The sequence below is a fragment of the Macadamia integrifolia genome, unplaced genomic scaffold (assembly GCF_013358625.1).
Source record: "Macadamia integrifolia cultivar HAES 741 unplaced genomic scaffold, SCU_Mint_v3 scaffold1250, whole genome shotgun sequence".
NCBI classification, from domain to species: domain Eukaryota; kingdom Viridiplantae; phylum Streptophyta; class Magnoliopsida; order Proteales; family Proteaceae; genus Macadamia; species Macadamia integrifolia.
The window spans coordinates 98,768-110,299 of record NW_024868132.1 but is presented as its reverse complement, the minus strand read 5'-3'; the positions used below and the strand labels follow the sequence as shown (position 1 = coordinate 110,299).

The window sequence follows — 11,532 nt, the reverse complement described above, 5'->3', positions numbered from 1 at the left end:
TTTTTGATGACTTGATGTGACTTGGTGTTGATTTTTTATGACTTGATATGGCTTAATGTTATTTTTTATGATTGATGTGCCTTACTGTTGATTTTTAATGGCTTGATATGGCTTGATGTTGATTTTTATTATATAAGGTATATGTATCATATAAAATAATGTTAGAAAAGAGGGGAAATAAAAAATAACACTTGGGTGTCTTGGTTGCCTAGGCGGGCGACTTGTCGCCTAAGAGTTTAGACAGCCCTCCACGAGTCCACCACTTCGGTTCGGCTTGGCACCGTGACAACTATGATGATGCCCAAATAAAACAACAGGAACCAATCAACCAATAACAAAATAGAGAGTGGGAAGGATAGAGAGAAATACCAGAAAGATAAAAGTAGCAGAAATGCTGCTAGGAAGATAATGCTGGGACATGCTGCAAGGAAAGAATAATTGCAATTAAATCCTCCAGCCATAGAAGTTTAAAAGCATAAATGGACCTAAACAATTAAACATAATGAAATAGGACAAGAAGAAGATACCCATCAGAACAAATGCACAAGCATGCGACCAGCAAAACCATCCCTTACAAGTAGCAATAACAGTCGATACAAAGTATATAAAGAAACCTGACCAAGACAAAATTACAATGCCAAGCATTAGCATTCAAGTTAAAGGTGCAAGCAGAATAACCAATAGCTATTACAAAATGATTCTCTCTCTATCTCTTGTGATGATGTGTTTCTTGTCGTACTAGCACATCTTAAGAAATATAAAACAAACTGCATGCACATCTCTCAGAAACTGTCAATAAAAAGTTATCAATCATATCACAGAAAGGGTATGAGGCGCACAGAAATCATCGGGCTTATAGCCAGAAACTGTCAATTCTTCCTCCCACCCACCCCTCCCCAACCCATGCCCCAAATATCCACCAAGGCCAGACCATCATCACGATCCACATAAATATCATGGACAGAGGCAGAGCCAAAAGATGTAGGAGAAAGAAAGCACACAGAATAACTAACTCTGCTATAAGGGGACAAATCTCTGTGGGACCCACCGAAGTGTTTAATTGGGGCATGGGACCAACATTTGTCAAAGGGCATCCAATCTGTGAGAGGAATTTGATTGTTTGACATTGGGTTGTCTAGGTTTGGTCTGTTATATTCAATTTTTTCAACACTGGATAGATAAGGACAGTTTAAGTATTCAGGTTTTAAAATTTTTGTTTGCCATCAGATGTGTTTATTCAACATTACATTTTTAATGTTATTATGGGTTGATTTGTATTGTCAAATTGTCCAAGGTTTGATTGTCTTATTTTATTTTAGAAGTTAACATTGAGTCCAGATATGTTCTCATAATTTTCTTTGGGACTAACTTTCTGGTGTCAAAACTAACCCATTTTGCTTGATTTTGATCTTGGTGCCAGTGAAGGGTTTTTCAGTAGTGTATCCAAAAGAAAAGGTTTCCAGTTAGTTACCTGACAAACCGAGTCATGTATCTGATATGATCTGAAAGTCATGGGAAAAATACTGGACGAGAATCTGGTTTTGATGGGATTAAGAGTCTCATGGATTTCAATTTGGAAGTTCCGTTACTTCAGCTAAAATATTTGTCTCAACTCATACCAAAACTAAAAAATTATCTCAATTATATCAGAATCAACTACAGCCATATAAAATATACAATTCTGAGTCATAATCAGCAAAGTTTTCAGTGGAATCAAAACTTGACTGGCATTAGGACTGAAATCAAAATTTGATACCTTCATAACTGGACACTGAAGGTTTCTTTAATTGTTTTTCTTTTATACATTAGGAATGAAGATATTTTCTTTTTCTGCTCATTTTGATTTTACATCAAAGTCTGTTGAAGCTTTGATGTTTTCAAGCCCTTCTAAATGTGATTCTTAGAAAACCATGGTTCAATATTTCTGTCGGAATGACTTCAGATTTTGCGAAATATTTCGGCTTCTAGAAGCTTCGAAACATACCCCTATGTGTCGACTCTATAGGAATACCGACCCTATAGAAATACCAGATTACAATCAAAATTTCAGCAATTTCAGCCAAAAATTTTAATCATTTTGCTTAAATTTTTAAACTTTTGCCCCTTTAGCTTGAGAACTCCATAAATACTAGAAAACCTAAATTTTTTGGTGAAGTTGTTCATTTGGCTATTGAATCAAGACTTGGTGGTCAACTGTGGAGCATCCACTTCAACATTTAGGTGGATTTGAAGCATCATTTGCCTAAATTTCCTCAAATTTTAAATTGTCCACCTATAGGGCTGTTATGATGGACTTCAAGAGATTCTTCAAGCAGAGGATGACATTGCCATCATTATGCCATAGCATCCACAACCAAACTACAAATTTGGGTTTTCTTTTTTCCAATCTAATGCTTCAAACATGCTTAAATAGGAAATCCCTATTAAGTTCCTATGACACCAGTTTTTTTTTTTTCTCTAAATAATTAATAACAAGGAAAAAGAGGGGGGAATATAAGCAAGGGGAGAACCCAAAGGACCCAGATTCTACCACTGGGACAATGGGACTAGTTAGAGAGAAAAGACCAGGAAGGGGCAATGGAGTGAGCAATGCGAGAGGAGTTAGCTTCAGGAATCTAGTCTATAGAAGGCAACAAAGAATGGATTTGAAGGACCTGATTCGGGATCAAATTCAGATTTCTTGGCAAGGGATTTGAGACCCCAAACATTCTAAAGGTGAACAATTAATGAGGGGGAGATGTGGGGCAACTAGACCTCAGTGGAGCTGAGGTTAGCACGGCCAAGACGAGAGGGCTGACTACAATGGCGTCTGCGGAATTCCCTAAGGGGGGAGACAATGGTGTTAGGGGGGAGATCAAAAGAGATGAGATGGATTGGGCTACCATAGGGAATACAACAAGCATTGATTCTTAAGGGGGAGCATCAAAGAAGCAGTGAAGGGTGTTAAAGGGTCCTGATGATGATGAGAGGCCACGGAAGGAGTGGCAGGGATGATTTTTGTAGAGGTGAGATGAGGATGCAACAAGGCCTGCAGCTTTTGGGAGAGCACAGCATGGGCTATTCTCTTGGAGCTCCTAAGAGAGGAGACCGAAAAGTGGTCTAGAGGCACCAGAGGCATGAACGAAATGGAGACCTTTAGGGGAGACGTGGCAAGGTCCTGCCTATGCTTGGAGAGCATAGCAGGAGGTGGGAGCTCAAGCAGCTGAGGCGCTACAGACAAAGGAATTGACGATGTGGCATGGTCCTTGTTAAGAATTAGCGCTAATCCCGATAAGGGATTAGCATCAAAACCAAGACCCGATAGGGGCCTTTTGGTCCTATCGAGTCCAGATTTCAGTGTTTTAGGGTTGCGACTTAAGTGAGGGCCTTTTCTGTACTTTCTTCTTTGTTTTATGCAATATATATACACTACATTGACCTGCGATCAGTCTATTCTGGACTGATCGCAGGCTGCTCTGTTTCTGGACAGCTTTCGGTCTCTCCTTCTTCTCTTCTTCTTCTTCTTCTTCTATTCTCTTCTTCTTCTTGTTTCTGGTTCTGGTTACATCTAATTAATATTGTAACAGTCCTGACTAGGTCTGGGAAGCCTAGCAGGCAAGAGGTATTAGAATGGGCATAAGGACTATCGAGTGGATCAGATGGTTCGGAGTGTCCGAATAGAGGGATGGAGGGTTAAAAGTAGGGATGGGCCATGACAGGTTAAGGTGGGTCAGGGTAGAGGAGGTATTAGAATGGGCATGGCCCAAGGAGTGGTTAGAGTGGTAATGGGCCAGTGGGCCAGAGCTAAGGACTTAGTATGGGCCTGGCCAACGGAGAGGAAAGAGTGGGCCTGGGCCAAAGAGAGAAAGAAGGGGAGGTTAGTTTATAGGAACGGCTAGAGAAGGGTAAAGTGGTAAAACCCAATGGAGAAGGGAGGGGTAAAAGAGGGGGAAGATTAGCATCATCAAGTGAAATAGGGTTCCTCAACAAGGAAGGTGGATGAGGAGCAGCGTTAGTGTCCCAAAGAGGCAAGAAAATAGGAGCAACAGTCGAAGCGGAATATGGGGATGAAAAAGGTGCGGGATGGAGGCTGCGGGCAAAGGAGGGCAACAAGGACTGGCACCTATCAACAGAGGATGGACTGAAAGGCCTCAAGTCGTCAGGGCTGCGGGAGAGCAGAGGGTGAGAGGAATTTCAGTCAAGGGGAGTGACCGAAGGTCCTGAAGAAGAATCAGTGGGCAAGGATGACCGACCGGGATGGCGAGGGAGGCAGATGGGGCAGCTTTGCGAGGGGGGGGTTTCTACTCCTTCGTCCACGTCTGGGGTGGCAGGAGACAGTCAAGGGATTGCGGGGATCAGGATAAAGGGATGAAACCCGAAGGAGGGAAGTGGCGGATGGGGGAGCAGACATGGGAGTAGAGGAAGAAGGATGGTTGGTGAGCGAGAGGGGTAACTGAGTGCTGGAGGAGGGATATTCCATAAATTCATCAGGAGCTTGTGGTTTCAGCCTCGACTAAGACAAAGTGGAAGGACCGAAACTTTTGCAGGTGGTACAATGCGGTGGAACCCAGTCATAGACTCATAGTATATCTCTTGGTGGAAAGATGATCCACCTTCATCATCCATAACAAACACCGAGGTGCGGGGAGAGGATTCAGCTGACACCTCCACAAAGATTCTAGCAAATGAAAACCTTTGCATCGTGTTTGTTCTGATATCAGTGAAGAGAAGTTTTCCCGCTATAGAGCCTATAATACTTAGGCCTAGTTGACACCACAAGTGAAGTGGGATGCTAGGGAGGAGATCCATAAAGGGATAGAGCTATAGTCCAGCTTGTGCAACTGCATATGTTGGTTCCATTGGCGGAGAAAAATCGGCTTGTTCCAACATGCCATGGACCACCTTCCATAGCCTTGAGCATATCAGATTCAGCAGCAAAGTTAACGAGGAACACTCCATTTTCAAGAAGGTGAGTTATCATAGAACCTTGGGCTTTCCATTGCTTGCTAAGAGAGCATTTTACAATGGAGAAAAGGGGCGGTTACCAAGGAAATGTCATTCCAGACAGAAGCACCATTTGGAGATTTCAGTATTGAGGGAGGAAGCTGGATATCTGCCAAACATTTTGTTGCCAAGAAAGCGTGAATGAAGAGGAGGGAGAGGTCATCCTTGGAAGGAGCAGAAGGGTCAAAGAGGGAGGTCCACTGTTTTGTAGAGGAGGGAAAAGGTGAAGTCCGAGGCGGGGTGGAGGAAGGGTTGGAGGAAGAGGAGGTAAGGGGAGTGGGAGAAGGGAGGGAGGAAGAAGAAGCATAGGGGAGACTGGGAATGGGAGAGAATGGGGAAGGTCGTGGCCATGGCCACTGGAAGGTGGAGGAGGGGATCAGGACATGACGCAAGGGAGGGGAAGGGGGGGGGGCATAGCATTGATGTTGATGACACCACTTTTTGACATTGTTGTACAGGTAAAATGGTATTTCTTCATTCTTAATACATACTTCAGTTGCTTTTATTGAATGTTATGTTTCCAAATTAACTAATTTGTAGAATAGGCTATATAAGAGAAAGGATACCAAACCATACAGAACACAATACCAACCTAGGTTCTGAAGCCAAACTATCATTTTGGGTGTGTTTTCTCACAATGTAAAGGTTAATAAGTTTAGAGATCCTTAATTTCAAGACAAAACATGGCAATTTGACCCCACTGAAATGGCCAACCAAAATGTACCGGATTTTGGTTGAATTTTGACCGAAATCCAAAATGTTTAAGTTTCAACCTGGGTCAAGACACAGGTTGAAATTGAATTCAAAATCTCGAACTATGAGAAAAACCACACACGATCTGGTTACTTCTGTTTCTCTTCGTCTTTTCTCAATCTATTTATCATACTTCTTTAATTAGCTGCAATTTTCCTTAACCATGTTCCCAACCATGTATATAATCATAGGGTTACCCACATTGCCCTCCATAATATGACCATTATTCATTCGTCAGCTCCCTAAGCCTCAATCATAGGGTTACCACATTGTTGTCCTACATCAGCAACATGGCATGTGCAATGTTTCTCTCTTCTTTTCTTTGGCAGGTGGGGATAGGGGAAGGACTGCCAGATTCCATTTTATAGAAGAACTCCAGTAACAAATTAAGATAAACAAGGCAACTTTCTCGTGGCAAGACATATTAGAAGTTGTCAGTTTCCATTCATAAGGAGAAAGAACAGAGCAAATTTATATGAGAATTTATATAAGAGATAATCCTTATACGCTACCCTTAACCAATAAATCTTGACATTATTATCATCTTTAAGAAATTTATATGAGAAATGCTCCACATATGCATCTTTCGAATCATTATAGCATAAAATTTTTAAATTGAATAATAAAACTATAACTCTATCAGAAACTCAACAGAGTATGAATCAGGGTGATAAGAGGATTCCAAAAGAATCATACTTAATGCCAGTAAATAAATAATAAAAAGGGGGGGGGGGTTAAATATCTCAGATGCCATCTCCATAGTTCAACATACAATGCCTCACCTAGGTTGGAAATGCCAATCATCAGATGGAATACCTGCAATAGACATTTGCTTGCATCAAAGACCATACCTCGAAGCTTTAAAGGGAAAAAGAACATGCTAAAATATTTAAAAATATAAATTCTTGATCATCAAAATGTATCATATACATAAAAGACAGTTTCTACCTACACCGCCCCCCAAACCCCAAAAAAAGATACCGTGCAAAACCTCAAATATAAAAATTTCAAGAATATGTAAAGGTAGTAAAGGGATGAAAAACATAATCTGGAACACATCACCTGGTTTGGGTGGGGAATAACAGGACCCAGCCTCACAAAAACATCTTAGAGAAAGAGAGAGAGAGAGAGTGGTTGAGGGGATAAGAGAAGTGAGAGAAAGAGGGGAGATAACCAAGGGTAACAATAAAAGACAGAAGGCAGAACAGAACCAAAATTCTTAGATTAGATTTCCATGCAATATGAATAAGATTGTGTTGGGCATATGAGGCAGAGATGGTTGGGCAGCATCAGCCAGTGTCAGAACAGTACCATCTAGGCATGATTGAAGAGTTGTCATTGTTGGCAACATGTCATTCTCAAAAGAACCAACACATACTCTCAAATGTGTCTGAAGAGCATGTAATATGAGGTGGACTGAGAGTGGAAAGAATCAAGGTGAAGTGGCCTACACAGTGTAGGTAAATCAATTTCAAAACCCAGGTTTTTACACTGTCATCAACTTAATGTATTTTTCGAGCCGTCTTAGAGGCTTAATCTGTTGAAACTCAAATCACAAGTTTTGTAGCCGTTTCAAGCCCTATTTCCAGTGTCTATGGAATCAGATAAATCAGAATTTTTACAAAAGACATATGGCTTGATCACTATCTGTTATGCAGAATTTCCAGAATTCCAGTTTTGCAGATGACATGTCTTTTAAGGGCATTTTGAGGTGCTTTAATGGAACACTCTGGAGTTGCTCTACTCATGAAATATGTAAAGCTTCGAGTTCTCATTCCAGTGGCGCAAATCTCAGGTCATTCCTACGTCTAATGAGGGAGATACGTCTGTTTTTCCATCAGTATGCAAAGCAATAGAAGGCTAGTGGGAAAGATGTTTAAAATTGAAAAATCCCAATAGGATTGTGAGATGAGATTTCAGCAGTAGTGATAAGTTGGCAAGATGGTCGAAACTATGACATCTCAGAAGTAGAGTTAGTGGAAGTTTCAGAAACTGTGATGAGGTGACAAGGTGTTAGAAAATTCAGTCTCATAAGTTCATACATATGGAAATTTCTGGGCGGCTGAATTATGATCTTCCCTCCCAAATGTGAAGCTAAGATTGGATTCTTCCCTCCAAAATGTTGTTTCTTGTTGCCCAAGGCCCCAAGCCTGATGAGTTATGACTTTCAAATGAAAAATCTATAAAATATAAAAAGGATTTTATTTTGTAATCTTGTGCAGGAAAAACAAGAACAAAGTTAAAGAAAAACAAGGACAAGTGCAGAATTCTTTGCTGCAGTTTTTCCTCATCAAGCTCTTCCTTTATGCTTTAATTGTGTTCTAATGAAGGAACGAGATGTCTATGGTTGCTGCTTGCTGCTGTCTCATGCTTCAAAGTCACCTTTCAAAAAGCAGCAGGAGGATAAAGAAGAAGGCAGTCTTGGGCAAGGTTAATGATCTTCTAAGAGTTGCAGTAGATTGAAGTAAGGTACAACAGCTTGTTCGGTTGCATTCTCAGAGCCAAATCAGTTTGTGGAACTGAATAGAAGACTAATGCGTTGATTGTTGCTGGAAAACCTTATCTAAGAAAGTGAATTATCTAAGAAAGTGATCAAAAGGGAATAGTTGAGGAGAACTCATCTGCATGTTCTTCTTGGTTGTCGTTACTTCATGGAAGGTAACATGACAACTCGCAAACCCATATTTGTATTGTTCTAGGGCTGTTGATTTCTGAATTCCTAGTTCACTAATGAACTGAGGGTTGAGTTGGTAATCTTGATTTAAATTTGTAATCACTATCAAGTGGGTGCTTGATAGTTTGGGTTATAGTCCGTTGGGTTTCTTGTGGGTGCAAGAACCAGTGTAATGGGAGTCGGCGCTCCTAGGACATTGTAGTAACTGAATTGTGGTAGTGTGTCGAGCAAAATATGAAGCCCTGAATTGGGCATTGCTCCAATGGACATAGGCACTTTGGCCAAACCATGTAAAGACTTTGTGTCATGGCCGTACTTGTTTATTATGTTGCATATTGGGAGTGTCTGTTGCAGAGTGGATGTGCACACCTAATAGACCTTACTCTGTGTGAGATGGGATGTTGCATACGATTGTGTGTGTGTGTGATTGGTAAAACGGCCAGTGCCAACCAATATGGTTGTTTGCTGAGTAAGAGCCATAGAAAGAAAGAATTTTTTTAGCATCATCGATTCAAACCCAAAGAATTTTTTTAGCATCATCGATTCAAACCCCCCTCCCCCTGGGTGACGTGGTGAGACTATCAGATCATCATCAGCCAGGCAGACCGAAGGAACAAGATCCCTATAGTTGACCCCAAATAATCCATAAATGGTCCTCTTTTTTCCACAAGGGCAGGGAGTTCTAATGATGAGGATGATGATAAATATACACACTTTAGTGTATAATATTAAGAAATATCCATAGAATCACTAAGAAAAACAGAATGCAAGCAGACATCTAAAGAACAATTTTAACCCATACAGTACAATTATCACTCTACAATCATCACTCTACTGCCTTTCACCATACAAAATAACTTAAAACTACAAAGAAATTCAATAATAGTTGTTGCCGTTGGAAATCATCCTAGGTTTCCCTCAGGTTCTGCAAAGAAGAACAAACAAGGGAGTGAGCACGGGCTGATCAGGCGAGGCACTCTCCGATGCCTAAGTCAGATTTTTAAGTAAAACGGACAATTCTCGTAAGAACAGAAAAGAATTGGTCCCTTAGACCAGGGTTTACCTGGGTTCTTATAGCGGGAAATGGCGGTTGTTGATGAAGAGTCCCAGTTTAGTAGTTTTCTAGGTAGGAGTCTGATTCCGTTAAGAGTTATATCGGGAATGTATATAAGGAGATTGTTTCCGTAACGCTAACTGTCCCATTTTGGCCATATCTCGGATAATACAATGAGACTTCCCTCCATTCACGGGAAGATCAGTTATTCCAAAGAATGTTATTCCTAGATTCACTCCACAGTTCGTAGTTTATAAATCAAGCTTGATTAATATCTCTCCCGGAGAGATCCTTTTTGATGATGCTGTTGAGGCTTTGGACCGATCAGTGGGGACCAGATGGCGTGGTGATGCAATTGGGCGATGGAAGGGATCTCTTTGATTTGGGATTTTTTTATTTACTTTCCTTTTTAGGTTCAGAAATTAGTTTATGGTATTTTATTTAGCTTGGATTTTTATTTCAGTTTATATCTAGGCTAGTTTCCATTTTCAATTAGTTACCATTGTGATGCTTTAAGTTTTCCATTAAGTAGTCATGTAATACAATCTAAAATTTCAATTTTAGATTTTGACGAATAGAAATTTGATTAAATGTTATTGGATTTGAAACCATGGCTGCTCTGCTTCCTCTAAATTTTCCAGTTTCTTCTCTTCTTTCTCTTTTCATTCTCTTCTTCCTTTTTATTATTCTGGTTTCCTTCCCTTCCCCTGTTCTGGGCGATCATCTCAGGCTTGAAGTGTTGCTGAATCAATAAATCCCATCGACTGCATCTGGGATTTGGATCGAACGTTTGGGTGCCATATGCTAACCAAACCCTTGAGCTCTTTCCTTCAAAGCCCTCTTCTATAGTGAGCAGGTCAACGAGTTGTAGATCATACCTGCAACTATCGCTGGTTCCAAGTTTCAGACTCAATACTCCATGTATTGCTTGAATCTGTGAACTATACTGGTTAGAGTTGATCCAGCAAGTCTAGGCAACAGTAAATCTGGAATGTCTGAGCTGTTGAAGGAGATTCCTGTGGCCGAAGCTGATTTCCTCTTTGGTGTTCACCACCTCTGCTCCTTGGCTCAAGGAAGAAGATAACTCTCCATTGTGTCCCTCTCTCTCTTCTTACTTTATTGGTTTACACTGTTTAGTCTATTTCTTCCTTTATTTCTCCCTTTGCTGAAATTATGTTTGTCATTTTTGTCTTTGTCTTCTTGTGGTAAAGTCTTTTTTTTTTCTGTCTCCATTCTCATATCATTGCCCTTCTCTTTTATCATTATCTACTTGCTGCCCTTATATATATTTCTCTTCCTAATTTATTCATACTGAATAAATCTAATTCTTGTTATATCCTTCTCCTTTGGCTATCAAGTAATACCATATAACTTGTGGTCATTTACAACTCTGCCACTCTCTTTATAACTTCTGTTTAATTACAATACTACCAATCCACCTTGGTTATTGAGTTCTCTTATTTGGGTTGGCTTTTAAGCGATCTGATTCCAGATCCATATCCACATCAAGTGGTATCAGAGTAAATTTTCTACCCTCTCTAACCATGACAGGTCACATCACCAATGTTGAGTTGTACAAGTTGTATCGTGAGGTACTTGAGAAGTAAAAGGAAACTAATGCCAAGGTTGAGAAAAATGAGGCAAAATATGACAAGTTTATGGACGAAACTCAAGGTGCCCTCACTAAGATTCTTGCCTTTATGCAAAAGTCTGAAATGCGAGTCGATGAAGGACCATCTACACCACCTCCTCAGTTTACTGCCTTACGGATTGAAGATACACCTCACCGAGTGCAACGTGATCCTATTATACCCCAAGATGTTACCCAGCAATTTTCTGACAGAAATTATAGCAACAAAGTCGAGGTTCTAGAGTTCAGTGGTGCAAAGGGGCCTGAGGAATTTATTGACTGGCTTACCAAAGTTGTGAGGATTTTTGCATATAAGTCTCTTCCAGACGAGAAAAAGTGTGAACTCATTCTCACCAAGTTTATTGGGTATGCATGTTCATGGTGGGATGATGTACTGCATGCAACGTTTGTCAGAAGTCTTGGACTCGTTACCAAATG

General features: G+C 40.5%; 1 protein-coding gene across 5 annotated transcripts in view; it reads right to left on the bottom strand.

Annotated features, from left to right (window-relative positions):
- Positions 1–11,532, bottom strand: part of LOC122063209 (tobamovirus multiplication protein 1-like) — a 71,218-nt gene that overhangs the window by 39,127 nt on the left and 20,559 nt on the right. For all 5 annotated transcript variants that reach the window (XM_042626923.1, XM_042626922.1, XM_042626926.1 and 2 more), the window contains exons 3-5: positions 6,519–6,552; positions 528–614; positions 370–421 (exon numbers count right to left, since the gene is read on the bottom strand). In XM_042626923.1, coding sequence (XP_042482857.1) covers positions 370–421; positions 528–568 — 93 coding nt within the window. In that variant the 5' untranslated portion in view covers positions 569–614; positions 6,519–6,552. The remainder of the gene's footprint in view (positions 1–369; positions 422–527; positions 615–6,518; positions 6,553–11,532) is intronic.